The sequence below is a fragment of the Fundulus heteroclitus genome, chromosome 13 (genome assembly GCF_011125445.2).
Source record: "Fundulus heteroclitus isolate FHET01 chromosome 13, MU-UCD_Fhet_4.1, whole genome shotgun sequence".
Lineage (NCBI taxonomy): Eukaryota > Metazoa > Chordata > Actinopteri > Cyprinodontiformes > Fundulidae > Fundulus > Fundulus heteroclitus.
Genome location: NC_046373.1, coordinates 3,206,385 through 3,231,283, shown reverse-complemented (window position 1 = coordinate 3,231,283; position 24,899 = coordinate 3,206,385). Strand labels below are relative to the sequence as shown.

The 24,899-nt window shown below is 40.6% G+C and overlaps 2 protein-coding genes across 2 annotated transcripts; both read left to right on the top strand.

Annotated features, from left to right (window-relative positions):
• Positions 1-583: 583 nt before the first annotated feature.
• Positions 584-7,542, top strand: LOC105934261 (beta-2-glycoprotein 1). The gene is made up of 8 exons (XM_012874164.3): positions 584-742; positions 1,226-1,402; positions 1,993-2,089; positions 2,245-2,321; positions 4,818-5,006; positions 5,924-6,103; positions 6,344-6,541; positions 7,407-7,542. The coding sequence occupies exons 1-8, from the start codon at positions 679-681 to the stop codon at positions 7,469-7,471; spliced, it is 1,047 nt and encodes a 348-aa protein (XP_012729618.1). The 5' UTR covers positions 584-678; the 3' UTR covers positions 7,472-7,542.
• A 2,739-nt stretch (positions 7,543-10,281) lies between these two features.
• nol11 (nucleolar protein 11) lies at positions 10,282-24,869 on the top strand. Its single transcript, XM_012874163.3, has 18 exons — positions 10,282-10,459; positions 10,829-10,942; positions 12,933-12,989; positions 13,877-14,025; positions 14,621-14,678; positions 15,495-15,636; positions 16,956-17,162; positions 19,092-19,168; positions 19,577-19,700; positions 19,871-19,956; positions 21,609-21,674; positions 21,764-21,948; positions 22,368-22,493; positions 22,771-23,004; positions 23,170-23,248; positions 23,820-23,912; positions 24,049-24,156; positions 24,238-24,869. Exons 1-18 carry the CDS (start codon positions 10,313-10,315, stop codon positions 24,349-24,351), a joined length of 2,166 nt encoding a protein of 721 aa, XP_012729617.2. The 5' UTR covers positions 10,282-10,312; the 3' UTR covers positions 24,352-24,869.
• Positions 24,870-24,899: the final 30 nt, after the last annotated feature.

The following is a 24,899-nucleotide window of genomic DNA, read 5'->3' as shown; positions in this document are numbered from 1 at the left end:
GAAATTGCTCAATAACGTATTTTCTGTTTCCTTTCACAGAAACTTCCTTTTGACATTTATCTGTGTTTGATATGTTATCTTTAGTTTTTTTTGTTTAAATAGCTATTTACTTGTGTTTATGGTTAATGATTTCCTTCATCTTTGGCTTCTTAAGTTTTTTCATATAACTTGCATGAAATTAGCTTTTTTTCAAGAGCAACACTTAAACTTAACTATTCCAAGTGCCTTCCCGAGAAAAAGCAAAGATTAAACAAAAACAATAGAAAATAAATGTTAAACAACGTATACCAAGGAAACCCTGTAAAGCATTTGAATAGGATTGTGGGAAGATATACATTTTTTCAAATGTAAAGATATTCAGAGCTTTTGACATTAAATTCACAAATTTCCAGTAGTCTACTCTGACCTGAAGAACTTAAAGGAGGCAAAAAATCCCCCGAAATACTTCTCCTTTTTCTTTCTAGTGAAATTTCATCATCAGAGTTTTTAACTTACAGTAAAAAAAATTGGAAAAAAAACTCCAAAGTGTCATTAAAGGGAACAAGTTGCCTCACACAGCTGTTGACTGTTTGCTTTGACGGGAACACAAACAAGTGAAAGTGGGTCAGAGCGTCAGTATCTGAAGCTGAAGGCAGGCTGCAGGAGAGAAGACGAGTGTCCGTCCGGTTTGTTCTGAAGATGGAGCGTTTGTTTCTGCTTTGCTCTGGTCTGCTTGTGACGACAGTGACGTCCCAACACAATGGTATGGCCTCCCTCCCTCCATTTCACGCGTCTTGAAAAGCAAATTTACGCAACATTATTTTCCGCATCTAAGCTGCTGACGATTCCATGGCTCAAAATTAATTCAGCGCATTTTCTTTGGAGCGTTCCTTTAATTCTGATAGGGAGAAATTTTCATTTGTTGTGTTGTTTGATAGAGATTTTTCTCAACATTGCTCTGGGTTTAAGTCAGTAACAACATTTCATGGTTGGATGGTTAAGTTCTTCTGTTAGATGTAATTTCAGAAAAAAAATTGAGTGCCAATACTTTTAACGAGTACTTGCTGGGTAACATTACAGAGAAAAGATAATTCATATAACTGATAACCGTGATATCCACTTGCTAATCATACTGTAGCTTTATGTAAAACGCTTTCATATCTGGAAAGTGTAACTGTATTGCATTATTTTTCACTCAAGCTTAATAGATAGCCTATACACAATTTTGATCATATACTTCTTCCAGTATGTTCCCGACCTGAACTGCACAATAACATCGAAACGGCTGGGTTTCAGCGGTTCTTCAGCCCCGGTGTGGAGTTGGCTCTGTCCTGTAAACAGGGATATACTCCTGTGTTGGGCCCACGCAAGATCGTTTGCACCATCAATGGACAGTGGACAAGCACCAAATTAAAATGCATACGTGTGTATCTTTTTTTCTTTCCTTATTTTTTTGAAGACATTAAGTGATTGTGACAGAATAGCTTCTAGAACCACTTCAACCTCAATTTAAACATCAAGTAATAATTACCAGTGAAAAGATATTCACAGATGATCAGATTGAATATATTGTTTTTTAGAACAATAGAATAGTTTTCACTTAGAAATCTGTTAAACAAAAATTGCAAGCTTGCAAATGTCAATGAAAATGTGAATTATATATTTACAGTGCCTTGAAAAGAAAAAGATTTTGAATGGCCCGCTCTAACAAATAAATGAGTTTTGAGCTAAACCATTTAATGCCATCTATGGTTTTCCTGTAAAAACATAGTCCGTGCTTTTAATGTAACAAAAATGCAGGAAAGTTTAAATGTAGCAGTGGTTACTAAAAAAAAAAACAATGTAAGCCAATGGAAATGATAAAACCGAACTATAAAGTCAATATACATTACTTGCTTGTAATGTTATTAGAAACTGCAGAATCTCATAGTAAACTTGCAATTTACTGTTTGCATCATCGATAAAGGATAGCTAAATAGCATAAGCTCCACTTTTCACATGTTTTTCCTGCAGCAAAACAATGTCCATATCCTGACTTAATCACTAATGGTGAATTATCTTATGAGGAGACACATTACCAGAGTTTGATCAACTACACCTGCCACGAAGGGTAAGTTATATTTTATAGTGTGCGTGCGTGCGTGTGTGCGTGCGTGCGTGCGTGCGTGCGTGCGCAAATAATCTGGACTAAATATAATTTGTGCATCAAATGGTTGATTTGACATACATATGGTGACCCTGATGATTCAATGTCATGTTGAATAGGTACATAATGACTGGATCCAGCTCAGCAGTGTGCCAAGCCAATGGAACGTGGAGTTCACCCGCACCAGAGTGCATTCGTATGTAATTATTTGAATTCATTTCAATTTATATAGCATATGTAGCATTGTGATGAGGATCTGAATAAAGCAAGCTGGCAGGTGACAGGCAGGACAAATGAAAGAACAAATACGTAAACCAATGGTAGTACAACATAAGAATGGCTATTACATATTCGCAAACCCAGAACTAGAAATTATAGCCAAAATACAAAGCTCAAGGCTAGTCCTGCTGTATATTATAACATCTCAGGGTACTTCACATAAAAATGATTCAGACTGAAATCTTATTCGAATCCAATAACAATTCCAGTCACAACAGCCATGTCAAAAATCCAATGTTTAATTTGTTGCTTTGTTGTCAAGAGTGACTGACACTGTTAACAACCAATCAGAGCTGGATATTCCTCCTGCCTCTGATTGGTTGTTTCTGACTGGGAGCGGTGTTTTTCGGCTAACCTTGCCTGCACGCTGAATTCTCGCTGTATTTGTGCGCTCACAAACACACAAGAATCCATCTTGTCCCGCTCTTGCCTCAACTGTTCGGGCCGAACCAAAACAGGTCAGGCCAATCACGTTGCAGTATAATGATTTAAGGCGGGACATATCAGCTGTGCCGAAAGCAAGAGCCTGCTCCTTACGACATAGTGTGATTGGCTAAAACCAACCTTTGGTAGGCGGGCACTAGGTCTCACTTCACCCAATCAGCTCAGAAAGTTCTGCTGGACGTCCCTCGTTTCCCCAAACGGATTTGATGGGAGCAGAGCCAGATTGATAATGTACAGAACAGAGGGTAGACATTATCACTCTGGCTGGCCACGTTGTATTTCTGCAAGGGGCAACAGGACAGCTGGGAGGAGCCAGAGGAGCTTGGATTTTTTTTTCCACTAATATTTTATTGTCAGAACATAGTGACAGTTTTAATACATATGTAAAAAAAATATACATTTATAGAAAAGTTTCCTACTGTATTTTTTTTTCAAACAATTAAGATATAACTGCAATAAATTAAATTCAGGTTAATTGGGAAACAGTTGTCCAATAAAACCAGTAGATAACATAAAATCTTTATTTTAACCTTCAAGAAGGAAAATATGAAAGAAGTAATATTGTTTTAATAAAAGCCAAGGGCTTTGAACAAATCCTAGGTGCACATGCAGTCAAATGCATTGATGAAATAAAGTAAATTAAACGACTGCAGGTTTTAGCTCTTTTTTGTGCTGTCTATAACAGAGAATGCTAGGCGTATACATTTTGTATACAAGTGCAATGCAAGGACTGAGAACCCGGAAATTCAGCTGAAAACAGGGAGCGATTTAAAAGATTTATTGAAACAAATCAAATGATGGGAAACAGGAAACTGCCAGGAGCACTCACGGGAACACCTGCAAATGAACGAGACGTGTTAGTGGCTGTGGGGGACTCAATAGAAAATAGAGAACTCAAGATTAAAGCCACTAACCTTCTCAGAATCCGGGAGGGAGAAATGGATCCGAGAAGCTGTCCCTGGAACTCTGAATCCAGAGAGTGACTTGGTAAAGACGTTACCGCAGATAGTGTCTGCACTGACTGCTTTAAATTCAGCACCAACACCTTTAAGTTCAGACAAGAGAAAAAAAATTACAATTAAATTTTGAATAGATACTGGACTGATTGAGCTAGAAACATGAGAGCTGAGGTTCAGGTAATAATCAATGTGATGAGACTAAACATCTCTCCAGAACAGAGTAAAATCCAAGTGTATGTTATTATAATTTGCAAACAATGTTTTGTATACAAGTGCTGCCAAAACAGATGTACTGCTGTTTCGCTGTGGTTCTCACAGAAAGGGCATTCATGTTAAATCTCAGAGGACTTTGGCTAATTGAACAGAATATGTGCAAGGTTTTATGATCATTTTATTTTTACCTCATTCATTAAAAAAAAGAAAGAAAAAATTATGGTAGACAGACTTTCTTCAACAACAAACCAATACAACTGAGAACAAGGTGGACAATTATCTCATGACTAAAGAGACCCCCTGTGAAATTCTCAAAATGGCTCATATCATAGAATCTTAACATTTTCAGAAGAACTTTGCAAATTGCCCAGCAAACAAATTACAGGTTGGAAAATTAAAAGGGAAATAAGTTATTTTTGTCTCTGAAGTACAGGTTGTGTCAAATCAAAGTCACGTGATAACTAGCAGCCTACAAAGCATAATCACACGTGCAAAAGATAAAAAGTTTGTGTCAGAGTCCGAGGGCTTTGATATTAGTCCCTTTGCAAGTGATAATTCATGTAACATAGATTAGCCGTCCTTCATGAATCACAAATACACATAAAATTATTTCTACAGTTGATCTTAAGGTCATACACTCCATAAGGGCAGGTTTAGAGGACAGAAAAGAGACACAAACACTGGATGCATCCCATGTTCTCCAACATGAGCTACCATTTTATATGTCAAAAATATTTTGCAACCAATGGGGTTTGATTCCCAAATCTAATCAGTGATGTTTTCATCTGTCCTGCTAGCTGTATCCTGTGGTCTCGCTCCAGTCCCCCTGTATGGAATGGTCATTTATAATAAGGTGGTCAGAGGAAGCACAACCGATTACGGCCTCACAGCGCAATACATTTGTAATCCCCCGTATGCGCTTTTCGGCAACCCGGTTGCAGAGTGCACTGCCGCTGGTACCTGGACCGAGGCACCCGAGTGTCAAGGTAAGAAGGTGGTAAAATGCAATTCAGCATTGTTGATTTTAATCCTGTTCAATCATACAGCAATTAGTCCGCAATGAAAGCACAGAACAAAAATCGGCCTCTGATTAAAACATGGTCGCAGTGTTCTGTTCATCGTGTTTCAACTTGTAATAATGCATCAAACTTGCTGCACAATGGAGGTTTTCACACTTACCTACCATTTCTGGGCAAATACAGGGAGAATTGTGTACAAATAAAACTGTCAGGATTTGTCTTCAATGAACTCAGAACCACACACAGAGAGCTAGAATTGAGAATTTATTGAAAGGTGGATGGAGTGACGGGTGATGAAACCAGGGAGGCAGGACTGAACTGGAACAGGGGAGTAGATGAAAGCAGGAGCTGACGGCCCAGTGAGAGTTCATGGAGACCAGGGCACAGCAGCAGAATCCACAGCTCGGCAGAGAGGGAACCAGAGTGTAGCCGCGGGGTTCACAGCACGGCAGAGAGGGAACCTTGCTGGTCAGAGTCACAACAGGATAAAACAGTTTGGCTGGGTGAATACTTGCAGATCTGAGTCTTAACCAGAAAGTAGCACAGATGAAGCTGGAATAAGCAAAAGCATGCTGAGGTCTAGAGATGCAGCAGTGGCAGGGTTACAGCAGCAAGGTGTTGTCTGATGACGACCCAGCAGAGGGAAGTTTAAGTAGGGAGGCTGGCAGATGAAATGAGTTTGGCTGATTAATGACTAACAGGTGTGACTGACTGCAGAGGGAGTGAAGGGAAAGCTAAGTGAGGGGAAGGAGGAGCAGAAAACTAACAGAAAATAAAGTCAAATCAAAACTAAAACCCAAACAAGGAGAAAAAAACGAAAAAAAAGTAAACAAAAGCCTGATCAAAACCTAAACCCTGACACAAATGTGTTTGTTTCTCCACAGTGGTTACCTGCCCTCCACCAGAGAACATTGAGAGAGGCTATATGTCAAACAATGAGAACAGGGAGTTTTTCTTCAAGGAAACAGTCAAATATGACTGCGAGAGCCCATATGTACTGGAAGGTAGTCTGGAGGCTGTTTGCCTGGAGACTGGAAAGTGGTCTGAAAAGCCATCTTGCAAAGGTAAACCTACAGGGAATATTCACAAAATCTAAAAAAAAAAAGTACAATCTTAATTATAATCTGATTAACTGTACAGGAGTTTAACCATTTTTAATTGTATTCTTATAAAATAATTGCATCTAATCTGTTGATTTTGCTTTTGAGATTGTTTTACTCTTGATTATAGTTTACTAAAAACGTGTCAATTAATGATCTTCCTACTTGTTTGTATTTTTTTCTTCCCACTTTTGTTGCCTTTAGCTCCTTGCTCTGTTAACATACAAAAAGGAAGAATATTATACAAAGGAAAGAAAGTCTGGATCGAAGACTTCCAGCCTAACCGTGTCTACCACCAAGAAGTCGTCTCGGTCTACTGCATGAACAAAGCCATGAACTGTGGATACGCTGTGTCAACCCAGTGCATCGATGGGATACTAAAAATTCCTGCCTGCTTCGAAGGTATGACAAATTTCATTTAAAAAAAAATGAATGGAGCAAAAGCCAATCTTAAAGAGTGAGGTCTTGTCTTCATCCCTTCATCTCCCTGACAAAAACTGAAGAAATAATAAACGCTGTTTCAGACTCTCGGCTCCAAATGTTGTCAGTGATAGCAACTCCGGCATCAAAGGGGATAAGATGACCAAACTGAAAAGGAGTGCTAGCGGCTACAATCACCTGTTTATTTGCATTTCCCTTGGTTTGTGTCTCATGAAAGCAGTTGTCAATCATAGTAATCCCCAACCTCTGATAGTGAACTGCTGCAGTTTTTGCCAAACCAAGCTGATGACTTTAAGTAGACTTAGAATGTGAGGGTGGGGTTTAAATCATTCCCAGAGCAGAATGTCTTCTTTCAGAGTAAGTGAACCACAGTCTGAGGTTCAGCAGATATAGGCCTATCATACTATACTATATAACTATTGTTGTACAGCATCTTTGAGTGTCCAAAAAAGCGCTATATAAGTTTGATGTGTTATTATTATTAAGTAGATTGTTAAAACTAACCTATGACAATGGCAGTCATTCATCCGCTATGGTATTATGTCGACATTTATTCCCATAGAGATTTAAATATTTAGTCTGAATATATAGGATATTATCATAAAAATACTCAGAAGTACCTCATTCCAAAAATAAAAAGGCAAGAGAATTTTATATATATATATATATATATATATATATATATATATATATATATATATATATATATATATATATATATATATATATATATATATATATATATATCCATGCATCCATTTGAAGTGTAATTACAAGGTAAAGCCTGATAACTTCCTCTTTGTACTTGTTATGTGTGTCATTTTAGAACCCGGTGGGGTTGAGTATACCTTGAAGCCAAACTCTCTTCCATCAGAGATCGACCAATGCTGAAGCGATAGATCTCTTCTCTCCTTGGGCTGCAGCAGCATTTTATAAATTTCAATAAAAGAACATGATTTTAATCTGTTTGCCTCTTTTTATTATTAGGCTATATCATGTGACATCAACTTCAAATCTGTAATATGCAGAACATTGCTTCACCGGATTGTTGAATCGGCAGGTAGACCATGGCTACTTCTACTTGCTGAAAGATGATATGGTCTGAGCATGGGCGAACATAGCAACGTAGCAACGGTCCATCTTTATGATTACATCTAACATTTATTTGCATCCTGCTCAAGTTTCCAGTGTAGTCCATCAAAGTAGTTTTAGAAGAATTCAAAGCTCAAAGTAAGTTCCAAAACTATAAAGGAAAAACATTTAAGAATAATCCTACAATATCCAACTAAATATATATTTAGTTTAGTATCAACCAACTAAAATTCACCAAGATATTATCAGCTCTCCCACAAATATGCAAACTTATAAATGCACAGTGCTTTGAAGTTATAGATTGTAACAGTAGGGTTCGTATGTTACACAAACATCTCTGAACATGTCCCAACATGAAATAATTGTAGCCGTCCAGTGGTTTCATGGCTTTCATGCTCTCTTGTGTGTACCAGCCTGGTGCGTTGATAAGGTAGCTGTATATGTCACCGTACGGAACACTTGGCCAGCATTTCACAGACTCGCTCCGTCCCTTCAGGCTTTTGTCTTATGGAACTGGCAATCGGATACCATCAACCATCAACTTACCCTTATAACGATCTTGTGATACGTTATCTAAAGAAGAAAAATACGTTGAGAACTCGACAGTTTCTTTGTTTGCGTCCGCCATTGTGTTCGCCTTTCGCCTACCAGTCAAGCGCGCGTGCGCGAAAAACCCGAATAAAAACAATAACAATGAACTGGTCTATAAATAAAACATTTTAACCACCCATTCATCACTTTAACTATTTTGTGTTAACTAGCAGGCTACAAAGCATAATCACTGACTTCAAACATAAATTAAGGAAGCTTATTCTGGATTTCTAAGAACAAATCTAAAATGTCGGTAATATATAAATTAGGCTTATATCTGGCATTACCATTTCAAAAAATCTGTCCTCTTTATTTCCTCTCCTCTTTTTCCTCATTTATTTTTCCTCTCAGTCATAAGTGATCTCTCTCTGGTCAGTGTATCTTTTGGCTGTTTGATTTTCGTCTCAGAAACGGGAATTAAAAAACAAAAAAGGGTCTGTGTTTTTATCACATCATGGCATGCAAAAGATTAAAAAAATTTGTGTCAGAGTCTGAGGGCTTTTGATATCAGTCCCTTTGCGAGTGATATTATTCATGTTACATAGATTTTTCGTCCTTCATGAGAATCACAAATAATGAGGTACTTTTGTGCAATGATTTGGGGCTTCATTTGCAGAAATTTGCGTTTAGATATTCCTGAGAGAAATGTGCAAATAGGCAATAACAGGAAAGTGATTGTAACATATGATGGAACTTTAACATTTTTAACATTAGATGGATTGCAACATAGGGTTGTAACAACATTTGATCGACAAACTCTCATCAGGGGTGTATCTGCGGCGAAACCACTGCAATAACAGTGGAGTGATTTTAATGTGTTAGACCACTGTCTCCCATCTTTCCTCTTCTGCATTGTGCAGCTCCCATACCACACAGTTATGCTGATACATCAAATGCTTTCTATCGTAGCTCGGTAGAAGGTTTTTTTTAGCAGTTTAGTGGAAAGTCCAGTCCTTTTCAGTTTCCTGTAGAAGAAGAGCTGTTGTTGGGCCTTCTTTACCAGGTGCGAGGTGTTTGCAGTCTAGGAAAGGTCAGAGGAGATGTGAATGCCCAGGAACCTAATGCTGGGTACGCACTCACCACCTCCCACTGTGCGTAGAGAGGAGCATATTCAGTTTTCCTAGACCTCCTGTAGTCTATTATTACTTCCTCCGTCTTTCTGGTGTTCAGGATCAGGTTGTTCCTTGAGCAACACTGTGTCAGATTGCAGACCTCATCTCTGTAGTGGGTCCCATCATTGTTGGAGATGAGACCCACCACAGTGGTGTTGTCCGCAAACTTCACCACTGTGTTTGTGGGTTGGACAGCAGAACAGTCCTGGGTGAAGAGAGCAAGGCTGAGGACACAACTCTGCGGCATTCCTGTGTTGAGGATCAGTGGAGCAGATGTGCATTTTCCTATCCTCACCACCTGTGGCCTGTTCGTGAGGAAGTCACTGATGCAGGAACAGAGTGGCAAGGCAAGGCAAGGCAAATTTATGTGTGTAGCACATTTCAGTACAAAGACCTTGCAAAGTGCTTTAGACAATGCAAAGTGTGGATAATCTCATGTTGTGGATCTTCAGAGCCAGCATGATAAGGCAACAATGGCGTCAACTATCCGCTGAAGAAACTCCTCTAGAGTTGGCTACCCAGAGCAGCTGTGGATAGCGCCGCCCATTGCGGACCAAACCACTTTGTGCAATAAGAGTGTCATAATCTTTTAATAGTTAGGAAACTCCTTTTACGTTTATAATTTTGATCTTTTGAGTCGTTTTATTCAAGATTACTGCTGTAGTATTTAGAAAAAAATATTTGTGTCAACAATTGATCATGTGATCTTTCTTTTTTTGAGGGGGGGATAAATAGAATAGAAATAGAAATGTCATTCCTATATAAAAATATTGTCTGCGTCCCCTACTCACGCCTGACAAAATGGTCACGGTTTGCATACAGGCAGCAGCTTGCAAATACTACAGCAGTGCCCCCCTGTGGTTCTTAGCATAACTCCCCCTTGCCATGTCGCCTACTCTCGCGAGATTCCGCGGCCTCCGCTTTCTTGTGTTCCAGCATGGCAGCGCTGTGTGAGGGATACACGTTGTGCGGACTTGTTCCAGCCCTAAATCAACTGAGCTCTGAAATTCAGGGAATCGAAGAGGAGAGGGACTGCGACCATGTGATCATCACTGATTCCACCAGATCGGTGACTCTGTACAAGGTAAGTTTCAGGCTTTATAGGACTCGGGGGGCCAGCGGATCGGTGCCGACTCGTGTTAGCATCCTGCACTGTTGGTGGTACCAATAACAACCACAGCCGGTATATTAAATCAATTCCAGCCTGGATCTGCCGTTCATATTTGAGCAGTTTTTGTTGTATGTAAAAAAATAAAATAAAAAATAAACAAGTCATCAACTAGTTGGAAAGTCGCCTTAATCCTGACAGACCTATCGTGGGCTAATGTTAGCCATTCTCAACATGGTGAAAGCTCTTTCGGCCAGTGAATATCGTGTGCTGCTGCAGTGTAAACTGTGGCTACACCGAGGGCTGTAGCCAAGACTGGCTGATTTGTTTCATGCATTGTTGCAGGTGTCTGACCAGAAGCCACTGGGCAGCTGGACGGTGAAACAAGGACAAACCCTGACCTGTCCAGCAGTTTTCAACAAGCACACCCATGAGTATGTGGCAGTGTCCGACAACAAGGTAACCCGGCTCAGACCCCGGATTGGACAACGATGTCGTCTTTTGTACACGGCACATTATATTTTATTGAACCCATATATTGGTGATGGTGACCAATAACCCCCCCCCCCCCACACACACACACACACACACACTTTTATATAGCGCCAATTCATGAAATAGGTCATCCCAAGGCGCTTTCCAAAGTCAAATTCAATCAGATTATACAGATTGGTCAAAAAACTTCCTATATAAGGGAACCCAGTTGATTGCATCAAACTCTTGACAAGCAGCATTCACTCCTGAAGAAGCGCAGAGCCACAGGGAGCATCGTCTGCATTGTCCATGGCTTTGCAGCAATCCCTCATACTGACCAAGCATGAAGCGACAGTGGAAAGAAAAACTCCCCATTAACGGGAAGGATAGTATATATAGTTTTCGTCCTGGCCGTGGAACACTGGATCAGCTCTACACCCTTAGCAGGATCCTAGAGGGGGCATGGGAGTTTGCCCAACCAGTCCACATGTGCTTTGTGGATTTGGAGAAGGCATTCGGCCGTGTCCCGTGTGACCGTGTCGAGGGATCCTGTGGGGGGTACTCCGGGAGTATGGAGTACCGGGCCCTTTAATAAGGGCTGTCAGGTCTCTGTACGACCGGTGTCAGAGTCTGGTCCGCATTGCCGGCAGTAAGTCGGACTCGTTTCCGGTGAGAGTTGGACTCCGCCAAGGTTGCCCTTTGTCACCGATTCTGTTCATAACTTTTATGGACAGAATTTCTAGGCGCAGCCAAGGTGTTGAGGGGATCCGTTTTGGTGGCCTTAGGATTGCGTCTCTGCTATTCGCGTTGATGTGGTTCTATTGGCTTCATCAGGGCGTGATCTACAGCTCTCACTGGAGGGGTTCTCAGCCGAGTGCGAAGCGGCCGGGATGAAAATCAGTGCCTCCAAATCCGAGACCATGGTCTTGAGCCGGAAAAGGGTAGAGTGCCTTCTCCGGGTTGGGGAGGATGTCCTGCCCCTAGTGGAGGAGTTCAAGTATCTTGGGGTCTTGTTCACGAATGAGGGGAAGATGGAGCGGGAGATCGACAGGCGGATTGGTGCAGCGTCTGCTGTGAAGCGGGCGCTGTACCGATCCGTTGTGGTGAAGAGAGAGCTGAGCCAAAAGGCAAAGCTCTCGATTTACCGGTCGATCTACGTTCCTACCCTCATCTATGGTCACGAGCTTTGGGTCGTGACAGAAAGAACGAGATCCCGGATACAAGCGGCTGAAATGAGTTTTCTCCGTAGTGTGTCTGGGCTCTCCCTTAGAGATAGGGTGAGGAGCTCAGTCATCTGGGGAGGACTCAGAGTAGAGCCGCTGCTCCTCCACGTCGAGAGGAGCCAGTTGAGGTGGCTCGGGCATCTGGTTAGGATGCCTCCTGAACGCCTCCCTGGTGAGATGTTCCGGGCACGTCCCACCGGGAGGAGGCCCAGGGGAAGACCCAGGACACGCTGGAGGGATTATGTTTCTCAGCTGGCATGGGAACGCCTTGGGATTCCTCCTGAGGAGCTGGCCCAAGTGGCCGGGGAGAGGGACGTCTGGGCCTCCCTACTGAAGCTGCTACCCCCGCGACCCGACCCCGGATTTGTTTCTTTCGTTTTCTCAACACAAAGAGTTTGGATATGTTTTACATGACACTGATTCCAGAAGTGCTTATGCAAATACTCAGGTTGTTGCAAAACCATGTGTAGAAAGGAAAAGAAAAGAAGGCGGGAAAAAGGACAGAAATGGCAGGGAAGGGAAGAAAAAACTTCTATATAGAGCCAAATCTTACTAAAACACGGGGTTTGTGAAATGTAACGCAGTATAAACAGCTTTATTGCTTTGCTGTTTTTCCACAGCATATTGGTTCTGTTAAAGTTGCTTAAGTGACACACTGCTCAGGCTCAGACTATCAGGATAAGAAATAAACAAAGGTTCCTATTTGTTGCCTCTGTTTAATCTCAAGGGAAATTCTTTTGGTTTTATTTCAGGTGATAAGAATTTGGAAGGAAGACGACATCCTTTTAGACAAGGCCTTCAAGGCGACGGTAAGTGTGACTTTCCCTCTTTTCGAGATAATAATTACACAAATTAAAAGAGAAGCTTTTGTGATCGGCGTGTCCGACACCTGAAACGCTCAAATTGACTAAATCTGTTTTTGTCCATACCCTTAAGTTCATGTTTACGGTCAAATGGAGGCACGCCGTTGCTGTTTTAAATCTTTAAAGCCATTTCCAATCATTTTTGTATTCTTTTACCGTAAGAAACTTTCAGAAGTGGAAGAATATTATTACTATTGCCGATCTTTTCAGGAGTAGATGTCTCAGCAAATTCCTTCCAGTGTCAGAGAATGCAAAAAAAAACTAAAAAGCTCAATTTCAGACCCTTATGCCTAATTTAGCAGGTTAAATATGAACGTTCAAGCCTGGGTTTGCAGAGGTGCATCTAATTAGTCCTGGAATGGTACCTTCTCTGTCCAACAGCAGCAGCTCGGTCCAAGCCTAGTCCTCAGCAGGACGATGGTTCCAAACACAGCATGAATGAATTAATGAATTAATGAATGACTGGAAAAGAAAAGAATCAAGGTGTCGCGATGGCTCAGTCAAAGTCCAGATCTGAACTCTGTTAAAATGCTGTGGTAGGACCTTTACAGATCTGTGCCGATATTGGTTTTAGTTCAGTTAAGCAGGAAAAATGGGCATAAAAATCCTCCAGAATAAGACAAGAATTTCAAGTTATTGCTACTCTACAAGCTGTTGAATCATGGGATGTACTTAGTTTGGCTGATTAAAGGAATAGTGTTTCTTCTTAAAACTGTAATCTTCTATTAAAATGTTATGGATATGTAAATAGTGCTTTGTAATCCCAGCGTAATGATTTTCTAAAGGAATCTGACATTTCTTCATCTCCACCGCCTTTTTTTAATCTGCCTCAGGTGTCAGCGGATGTCCGGGCGGTGCACTGTGCACACGGTGGGGAGCCTGCTGTCTTGTTTCGGAGAGGAGCTGTGAGGCTGCTGGACTCCCTGCTCTCTGCTCCCCAGCAGCCTGTAGAGGAGATCCTGGTTCCGGAGGAGGCAATCAGGTCCATAACTCGGGATGATGCAGATACTTGCCATTTTCAGACATCGAGCACAAAAGGAGAGATTGCTGGGAAAAAAACATAATTTTTCACACACAGATCATCTGGGTCAATTCAGTTTTCGATTGAATTTTATTTATATAGCATCAATTCACAACACGTCATCTGAACGCACTTTACAAATCAATCAAATCCTCCCGACAGATTGGTCAGTTTCCTATCTAAGGAAACCCAGTAGATTGCATTAAGTCTTGACAAGCAGCATTCACTCCTCATGAAAGAGCGTAGAGCCACAGGGAGAGTTGTCTGCATTGTCCATGGCTTTGCAGCAATCCCTCATACTGAGCATGCATGAAGCGACAGTGGAGAGGAAAACCTCCAGCAGAACCAGGCTCAGTATGACCGACTGGGGGTTAGAAGAGACACAAAAAGCAGAGAAGCACACATTGATCCAGGAATCCTTTCTATGTTACTGAGGGTAATGGCAGATGACAGAAGGCCATAAACAGAAAAATCCATCTATGTTTTTCGTTTTTGAAGGAACTCTCTCACCTCTGCAGTTCTGGCTTTTAAAGTAGATTTTGCTTGCTGTTGGCAGGTGGAGCACCAGCATAGTGGCAGAAACACAACAGCTGATCATCTTCACAACTGAGCTGGTAAGAAAATTGTTTACGAACTGCAATGTTACAAGTTTCTTGTCCTAGAGCCTTGCAAAGGTTTTCATACCCTTTGAGTTTTTTTGAACGTCGGTTTAGTTAAAGCCTCAAATTTTCATGTATTTTACTATAATTTTATGTGCTTGGCGAGAAGGGGCGAACGGGCGGCTATCTCACTGTCCGCTCGCAGCGACTTGACTGACCCGGCCTTTAACTGCAGTTTGGGAGATATTTTATTTTGTAAAATTGTTTCTTTTGAGAAGAATATTAACTTCCGCCTGCGTTCGATTGCTTTACACACCTTTGCAGTTCAGCTAACATCATTGCAGCTGCTCCAGCCGATCTATTGGGGCGAGCACAGTTAAACCAGAAGGTTCTTTGCAAGTCATTTTCACTTGTCGTCACAACACACACGTACACGTTTCCCCCCATGGTCCTTTGCAACAAAGCTCAATCTCAGTCAGATTAGATGAGAGAACCTTTAGATTTAAAGTCCTAACACAGATTATTGATGTGATTTAGATCTGGACCATTTTAACACACCAATATGCTTTGATCCAAGCTATTCTGTTTTAGCTCTGGCTGGACAGGGTTTCCGCTGCATGTAACTGATCGCGGCGCAGCGCCTCGCCAAAATAAAAGCCGCCACACCTTCTGAATGAATCCTAAATTAATGAATAAAGATGCATTGAAGTTACCGTTCCATACTCAGAAAATGGAAAGATTCAAGGGGTGTGAATGCTTTAGGGAGGCCATGTACTGGTGCTTGTTGATGTCTGTTAGTTTTCATAAAATAATTTCAACGTGTGCCCACAGAATGGAGACCATTTCCTCTACCTGCAGAGACTTAACCCCAACTCTGTGCAGAAGTACCGGCTGGAGCCAGAGGGGCCTGGCCTCTCCCCGCTCAGCTTCTGGGCCTCCTGCAAGGATAAAAACATCTGCCTACTTTACCTCTGTAAGTCCTTATTTGCTGTAAGAACTGTTTGGGTGTTTTGTTTGACTGGATTCGTTAGTTTTGTGGGTCTGGGGGCCAACACTGCTTACTCTAGCAGATTCTGTTCTTTATTTAGACATGTTCACATGTCTTTTTGTTTTTTTTATTTATCTCTGGAAAAAACACCTATTGATAGGTAATTGATAAACAAAAATTCTCATTAAACAAGGATAATCCCAATAGGTATCGTAAATAAAAAAAAGAAATGTTTGTACACCCCACCCGCTACTAGCCACACTTACGCTCTTTGGCTGAAGTAACTTCAGCGATACACTTCTTATAGCCACTAGGGATGCAAACAAATAATCGATTTACGATTGTGGATTGATTTTTATTGGGTTAAAGTTTGTTCCATCCGATTAACTAATAAGGTCTGCAGACGGGCCTTCTTTCAGTGTTGTAGTATGGCCACCATCCAGAAGAGGGCGCCGCTGCTTATTCGAATGTGGAGCCAGACCACAGTAGTTGTAATTGAGAAACACCAGTTCTGTAATATTTTATGATATATATGATAATATTTTATAAATATGTCTAAGTTTAATAATGTGTGAGAAAACTAAATTTGTTGCTCATTCAGTAAGTACTTTTTACATTCAAATATAATGAATTCTCTGATCAGGATTGGTTGTTTTTTCACTCTCAGTTGTTTCACGGTGATATCACTGGTATGCTTTAGGTCTGGATCATCTTGCAGGGTGCAGCTTCTTCAACCTTTTTTTTTTTTTTTTTTTTTTCATACAGAAGGTCTTAGTCTTACGTATACATCTAAGAAAAGGCTTCACTTGTGTAACTTCGAACTTCAGGCTGTCCCCTTTAACCGTGGTGGTCGAACTGTCGTTAAATCTCATTGAAATCGCCACATACATTAACATTACTTTATGAACTAATGTATGAATGTGTATGCATTGCCTGAATCCACACTATGTACATGTAATTTTACCAAAAAACATAGTAATCAGAGGCACACACAGTAAACAAGGTGAATAAGAGATTCGAGGTGGGTGGTGATTAGGCAATTAGTGCAACAGTTTCAGAAAAAAAAAGAAAAACGTGAATAATATTAGATAGATAGAGGCCAAGTGCATTGGCAAGAAAAAAATCTCGATTTCCCCCCCAGCCCTAGTTAAAAGGGTTTTGTTGGTGATCCATACCAGATTCACATTAATTTCAACCATATTTTCTATTCATAACCAATAAAGGAACCCATTTAAGCTACTTTAGCTACCTTTTCCCTCTAACATGTTCTACTCGTCTTATTTTCATATTCTTCTGCCGTTCAGACCCCAACGGTCATCTGTACCTGAGTCTGGTGTCTGTTCGGGGTCCAGCTCCTGATGAGGGAGCTCAGGTTGTTCCCCTGCCTCGCGATCAGCTGCTGAGTCTCCCCGTGGGCGAGGAGCCGCTGGACGCGGCGTCGGCCATCTTCCTGGACGACGCCCACGTGGCTGTGGTCGGGGTTCCACACCCTGCTGCAGGACCTGGAAAAGGTGAAGGCAGTGATAAAACTCCTGGTGAAGCAATAAAGAGGATACCCTTTAAAAAATGTTAATTTTTTTGTTTTGTTTAATTTTTTTTTTTTTTTTTTTTTTTTTTGGTGATGTCTTAAACGAGGAGCAGTTATTCATTCATTGCCATTTTTTATTTATTTATTTATTTATTTTCTTGAGGGGTGGGATCGAGTAAAAGAAGCAATTATGGAACTCTTCGATCTGGGGGACAAATTTAAAAAATTTGCTAATTTAGCAAGATTTCAGTTAAATATCAAGTAAGTGGGGTGGAGAAAGCGTACAGTAAAAATAATTTTTTTTTTTTTTTTTCAGAAATTTTCATTATCTTCTGTTTTCTAAGGAACAAATCTAATAGTTCTTATTAACCGGAGTAAGTGATTATATTGCACTGAATATTATACATATTTGCAGTAATTGTTAGCAAGCTGATGTTGGCCCGTTAATTACTCTGGCTGTCTGTTCAGTCTGCAGTTGGCTGCTTATCGGACACATTGCTTGTAGTTTGCCAATAATTGTTTAAAAACAGTGTTACAATGACGAGATTAGTTGGTAGTGCTAAGCATAGGCATAACATGACTTGCCGTATTTTTACCAGAAACATTTGCGAAAAGCTGGATTTTTCTCATATGTGAACGTGCGAGTGACTTTTTTCAGCCAGCTGACCAACAGTGCAAAGCTACAGGTGGGGGAGGGGCAGCGCTGCTTTTCTCTATATAGCTGGAACAGGGCTGGCCCAAGCCTCCATGGGGCCCTAAGCAAAATTTGATTTTGGGGCCCACTATTTCAGTCAATATTTATGGTCAACCCCGAGAATCAATTCAATCGAAGGTAAAGCTAAGAAAAAAATAAACTTCTCTTGTTTTTAACTAGCTAATTTGCCATTAACAGCTTGGCTACACAAATCTCTTTTATAAACATTAGCCTACCAAGCAAGCCAAGTTTCAAACATACCTTTATGTCGGCATGTTTACTGCTCTTTCTTCCTTTTTCTTTTCTTTGTCCCCGATGGATATGCTCTTTTTTGCGACATTGTTTCGTCTAACCACCTGTGTTTTTAGATGTGCAGTGTGTACGCATGTCAGGAGGCAGGAGCCAGCGTACTTTTTTAAATTTATTTTTTCTTGGCAGGAGGCACCGTGCAACAGAGCTTTAGTTACAGAGGCAGTAAGAATAACTAGGCAGCACTCTGTTGAAATTGTGTTTTTGCACAATATCTTTGGTCATATAGATATCATTTATACATGGGAACAAAAACTTTTTTAGATTGCTCTTGGGGCCCTAAGCCGGCGTTTAGTTCGCTTGTGCCTTGGGCCGGCTCTGAGCTGGAAAATTGCTCCGGAGAGTCTCTCACTTTCTCTGGTGGGTCATTAGCAGGACACTAACCTTTAGGAGCCGTGTGCTGGAAACTTTTTAAAACCCCGGCGAGCCCTGAAACCAGAACCGACCCAGACTGCAGGGCAGGTGAGAGAAGCCGAGATGTCAGAAATTATTCCCCCAGTAAATTGGAAGAGAGTATTCAGGATGCTTTTTCCTTTTCCCCAAAGAGGGTTATAACTACATAAAAGGACCAACAAACTAATTAATTCAAGATCAAGGATCTGTTTCACATATTGTTTTTTTTTTTTACCTGGTTGAATTTGTTCTCCAAAGAATTTAAGTGGTTTTAAAAAGTGAAAAAACAGTTTTCCCCGCCTGGTACCATTCCATTGTTTTTTTGTTTTTTTTTGTTTTTGTTGTTTTTTTTTTTTTTTTTTTTTTCAGTTCGCAAAACTCAAACGTTACGAAAATGCTACTAAATTCTTTTCACCTTTGAACGGATCCAGTTCTCAGAACCTACGCTTTGAATGGATCCCCAGCTGTGCTTGTATCCGCTTCCTAAATGTTCTCTCTCTGAACTCTCCCTCGCAGACTTTCTCTGCATCTGGAATACCAATTTTCAGACTCTTCAGGCTGCAAAGGAGATGGCGGGTAAACTCTACGGACAGGTAGGCGAACGCAGGAAACCGAAAACCAAATTTATTTATTTTTTCATATTTCCTCTGTTTTACGAACCTATGATGGTGCTGTGATGCTGACGAGCTCATATGTGCATTAATAAAGAATCTTTTTATCGTTTGTTTGTTTTCTGGATTTATGAGAACAGGCCAAGGTTCCCTGTCCTTCCAGCTGCTGGGTGCTGATGGAGGACTGTATGTCTTTGGTAGATCATTGTGTCTGCTCTCCACTGTGAGAGGGCTCACTGTCCCTTCTCACAACTTCAAAGCAGTTCACAACCCTAAACCTGCTGCTTAACTTTATTTTTTCAGGGCGTCTGTAGTGACGCGTCGACGTTCCACTAATTCTGTTTTGTGGTTGCGATTTTTTTTTTTTTTTTTTTCCCTTCTCTGTTGAAGCTTTGGAGTTATTCAAGCAAGTTGTTTATTCCACATGGAAAAGTCCTCTCCGTTATACCATTTGCATGCCCCAGATCCTCCCTCGCCTCCGCTCTGGGAAAACTAAAGCAGGTCAAGACTGAGGGTAAGAGGCAGAAAGCAGCAGCGGCTCATACTAATAACTTCCTGCAGCTTTGTCTGTGCAAAGGCAAAAATCCCTTTGTATATAAATGAAAATAAAGATACACGTTTTTATGTTTCAGCGTTCATTTAATGCTATGTTTTTTTTTTTTTTTTTATCTCCAACTTCAACAGAGACTAAGCCTCCAACTTTGGTGCCATCTTGGAATACCATTTTACATGGAGAGCAACCTCCTAAACCAGTGGAGACAAGGAAGCCGGTAAGATTAGTATTATTATTATTTGTAATAGCTTGTTGATTTGTGTGTGTGTGTGTGTGTGTGTGTGTGTGTGTGTGTGTGTGTGTGTGTGTGTGCGGGGTTTTTTTTTTTTTTTTTTTTTTTTTTTAAGTGTATCATTCCCAGCACTTGGCCTTACTTTCTAAAGATCAATGGGAAAGTATTTACTTGAAAATAGTACTGAACCTATTACCTGTTGTTGCTTTCTTTGCAGCTTACGTGTAATTAAAGCACCCTCCACAGTTATTGGCACCTGCTGTGAAAAGTTAAATACACTGCAAAAATAGAACTCAAAATAAGAAAAATACTCTTGAAATTAGAGTATTTTCTTGATTTGAGCAGGTAAATAAGATTATTTGCCAATGGAATAAGATTTTTGCACTTAAAATAGTAACAATTTATCTCTATCATCTTATTTCAAGTTAAAGATATCTAATTATCTTATTTTAGGGGTAAAAAATGCTCATCCCATTGGCAAATAATCTTATTTACCTGCTCAAATCGGGGACAAATACACTAATTTCAAGAACATTTTACTTATTTTTAGTTCTCTTTTTGCAGTGTACATCATTATTGAGGCTTTGTGTTTCCACAATAACGCTCTTTTACTGCAGATCTGTAAAGGTGTGTTCACACCAAAGGCGAACGCCGCCACAATGTCGCCACTTTTGCGTGCTGTCGCTCGCCTGACATATCGCCGGCAGTTCGCACAGCGGGCAACAAGCCAGTAGCACAATGGCGCTATCTAGTGACCCTTTCACTTAGTTGCCACTCCAGTCTCCTCACTTTTCTCCAGGCCTGGTTGTTTCTGGACTTTTCCCGGTAGTAATAACAACTCAGGCCAGCCGCAGACCGCCACTATCAGCTTTTCTTCAACGTTGAGGGGAAACTGCTTCGTCTCCGCCGCGGCCCTCCACCCCATGTCGCAGCCACATCCACTTCCTGATAGGTTGTGATGCCACAAGACACAAAAGTTCAGATTTTTCAACTCCAGCAACAGTCGCTTCACATCTATCGTAGGCGTCGGGTCACTCTGGTTTCGCTTTAATCGCCAAAATCTCGCCTTTTGCGTCGCTAGGGTCGCATCTGTGCTGCACCTGTGCACAGACTGATCTGAACGTTAGTCTTCTCAGGTCGAATGAGGGATTTTGAGATTGCACAATAACAATACTATTTAATTCAGTTTCTGTTATTAGTAATGTAATAGGCATCTTTAATTTTAGTTTTTACTAAAAAAAAGGGTTATTGTGATTCTTTGAGTTTTGACTAATCAATTTGAGTTCTGTGGGTTATTTGACTTTTTTGCTTCAGCCTTTCATGTGAACAAAATAAAAGAAAACATTATAAAACATTCTACTGTTTTAGCTAACACTGACTTTAAATGTATGGGATCATTTTCCCCACTGAATAAATGCATTGATTTTCAAGGTAAGTTGTAGGTTTTGTTTTACTGCTGATGAGGTGACCTTACTATACTACAACTGGGTTGTTCATGAGTACTAAATCATTCTGAACTAATTATAAAACCATTTCCATTTCATTTTACAAATCAGTTTTCAGTATTGAACTTGTATGTGTATGAATGCAAGCCACCAGCTCAACTGAACTTCCACGTCTGTTTTTTCACAATGCAGAGAACGACCCGTAGGACGCAGTCAGCCCCCAGTTTAACGATCGACCAAGTGCAAAACCTAATTAAGGTAAGGCGGCTCTCGTTGATCGCTTGCAATTTTTAGGTCTACGATGACACAAAGCTCCTCCAACGGTTTTGAAAATTTACCAAATGCAGACAGCACCAGCAGAAGAGGTCCAAAAAGAGGTTGAGAGACTCCTGTCCAGGCAGGACCTCCAGGACCTGCAGCCGTCGTTGGGACAGCTGGCGTTAGCCCTGGTGTCCCGGAGCCTGGCTGATCCAGCGTTCTACTCTTCCAGCTCTCTAACACAGCTCGTGCACACCCAGTGCCTCTCCCACAGGTCAGTGAGGCGCGATGGCCGTTTCATGCTTCTGCTGATGCAAAGTTTTTATAGTACAATTTTTTTTATATATAGTATAGTTATTTTCTCTTTAGTTACTCTGGTGTTTTGGAAATGTGGCTTGTGGCTCTAGTAGCGTACAAATGGAAGCAAACTAATATTTTTTTAAATAAGACACGTTAAAAAAAAAAAAAATGTTTAAACCCGCAATTATTCCAAGAACTAAACACAAACAATTATCTTGTCCAGCACAGTTAAAAGGAATCAATGAACACATTAAAACCAAAGTAGAATATTGTTCATAGTGAACCCCATATGAGTGTCCAGTGTTCTCCTGGTTTTATGGTTAGAATTTCTACTTTTGAGTGCGACTGGTGTCGTCTCCGTTGAACGTAACCGTCCGGCTTCTCTTTCAACAGCGTCTGTCCTGACCTCCTGCCTCTGGCCCTTGAGAAGAAGGATTATTTTCTCTGCCAGCTCTGCTTACAGTTCTTCCCCGACATACCAGAAGCTGTGACCTGCGCATGTCTCAAGGCGTTCATCAGGTAAAACCGAATCTATTTTTATTTTCCAAATCGATATGAACCTGGGATGGTTGGATTTCTCGGGACAATGGCCTTTTTCTTACTACCATGAAAGAGGCACCATTAAAAATGTTATCACGTTTTTTGGTTGAATCCACCACATCTCTTAGCCAGTTTACTCAATTTTAAGTATAATTTCCTATAGCCAGACTCGGTACGGTAAATTATATAACTAAAGTTTCTTTTCTTTTCTTTTCGTTTTTTTTGTTTTTTTTTATTTTTTTTATGATTTCTACAGTTTACCAGAGGCCGATTCCGAGAAGTTGAATCTGGAGCCCGACAGCGTCTCTTTTATGGAAATGCTGATCTCTAATGAGCATGCTCAGATGGGGTTGCAGAACGGTTTTAGCCCAGCGTCCTGCGAGGAAGGCCGCACGGACACCATTGGTGGCCCACAGACTAAAGCAGAAGAAAAGGGAAACGCCTCACCCAAACAGAGCTGTCCACTAGGATTACACAAGGCTGCTCTGATGTATCCTTACAGCACATGGTCACTTTAATCCATTTTCTTCCCCCGTTTCTCAATTTGTTTTATGCTTTTTGTAAATTGTAGTGGTTGCGCTTTTCTCTATGTATGTTTTTGCTTTTACCAACCCGTTGTACAAAGAAAGCACGGATCTTAACTCAAGCTGTGCAGAAACGAGGTCCTGCAGACGGCCTACAGTGAAACGTTCCTCCTTCCGCACCTGAAGGATTTTTCCTCTGATCACGTTGTGGTAAGTAACCGCTTGTCGATTTTCGCTCTAATATACACGCGCATCTCGGTAAATTAAAATACCATCGACAAGTTCATTTATTTCAGTAGATCAGTTCAAAAAAGTGAAAGGATTCATTACACACAGTGATTTAATCAACGTGTTAGCTTTCTGTTAATCTTCGTGACTATTGTTTACTCAGAAACTCTGAATATAAGACTAATAAAAAACATATTTGATACAGAAATGCTAGGTGTACAGTATATGTACACAGTACTTCTTCAGGGATCCATTTATGTGGCTCTGTGTCTAGGAAGCCCTGATTTCTTCAATAGGGCCTTTAGCTCGTCTGGATAGTTGAAACAGGGGACTCTAATCTTGACAATACCATCAGGCCAGTTTGCCGGCCAATCAAATCTCTTCGTGTGTATTGAATTTATTAGTTTAGCTTTTTAAATTTAACAAGCAGATGTAGTTTTGGGTATATGCTTGTTACGGTAATTGATATACACCTATAAATCAGGCAGGAGTATGTTTGTGTCCTAAACAGTTTTTTTTCCCCTCTCTCTCTTTATTTTTTATGTCCAATCAGCTTTTCCTACAGTACTTGGAGTTTCTTTACCTGCGATATTCCACAGACAGTTTCTCGCAAACGCACGGCTGCAGATCCCCCACTTTGAATCAGGTAATCCAGATGCACCCTTAAGAGCAGTCTCTGTATTTTAAACCAAAATATAGGCGTAAACAAATCTTTGAATGCATCCCATCAGATTTCACATTAAAATGTAATTCGTTATAACTTTTTTACCTGCTGAATGCAGATCTTGGATTGGGTGTGCATGCTGTTGGACGCCCATTTCACCGTGTTAGTAATGACTCCAGCGGCCAAAGGATTGCTGTTGAACCTCCAATGTTTTGTTAGATCTCAGGTAACAAAACATTGTTGTTTTGTAGAAATCTATTGCAACATAACAAACCTTTTGCTATAAATTCTTTCTTTTGTCCTTCAGGTGAGACTGTTTTCTGAGCTCGGAAAGATCGAGGGCAGCCTGCAGCAGCTTAATAGCATGAAGATGAAGAAGGACGTCGGACAATACTCCATCGAAGTCATTGAGCTGTACTAGGAAGTGTTTCGATCAGTTCCACTTTCCAACTTTTCTGATCAAGTGGTTTTGGTGGGTGTATAAACCACCTAATATGCTGCGTATGTCCTATAATGTTTTTATTTTGCCCCAGATGCTTCCTGCCATATTGGGTCTCACTGTGAATAAAAGGAATATGTCAATCTAACACACTCATTGCTTTAGTTGCAGATGACTAAAAATTTGTCTGTGAATGTATTTTTCAATGGTGGGATTGTAACCATTCCCCAGGATTTGAATGTTTAATTCAGTCTGCTCTTAGCTCTGACAGGCGTATAGATAAGTAACGATAAAGCCTGCTCATGGAACATTGTGGTACATTTTTTTTAATGTACATTATCAGAACTTAAATAATGTCCACGACATTAAGTATCCCCCCCCCCCCCCCATGTTTTCAGTGTCATAACGCAATAGAAAGCTTGTAAACCTATTATGAATTATTACTGTATTTTACACATAAAAGAATTTTATGTTGATTATAAATGTCTTAAAAAAAACAATCTATGTGTGGCCAATTTTCTTTGCAGAAT

What these genes read in the sequence shown, in the direction of transcription:
- LOC105934261 (XM_012874164.3), top strand. Translation starts at nt 679, where the DNA reads ATGGAGCGTTTGTTTCTGCTTTGCTCTGGTCTGCTTGTGACGACAGTG. An exon ending in ACCCGCACCAGAGTGCATTC is followed by an intron (nt 2,322 to 4,817) that starts GTATGTAATTAT and finishes CTGTCCTGCTAG; the next exon opens with CTGTATCCTGTGGTCTCGCT. An exon ending in CGAGGCACCCGAGTGTCAAG is followed by an intron (nt 5,007 to 5,923) that starts GTAAGAAGGTGG and finishes GTTTCTCCACAG; the next exon opens with TGGTTACCTGCCCTCCACCA.
- nol11 (XM_012874163.3), top strand. Translation starts at nt 10,313, where the DNA reads ATGGCAGCGCTGTGTGAGGGATACACGTTGTGCGGACTTGTTCCAGCC. An exon ending in TGGCAGTGTCCGACAACAAG is followed by an intron (nt 10,943 to 12,932) that starts GTAACCCGGCTC and finishes GTTTTATTTCAG; the next exon opens with GTGATAAGAATTTGGAAGGA. An exon ending in TTACACAAGGCTGCTCTGAT is followed by an intron (nt 23,005 to 23,169) that starts GTATCCTTACAG and finishes CAAGCTGTGCAG; the next exon opens with AAACGAGGTCCTGCAGACGG.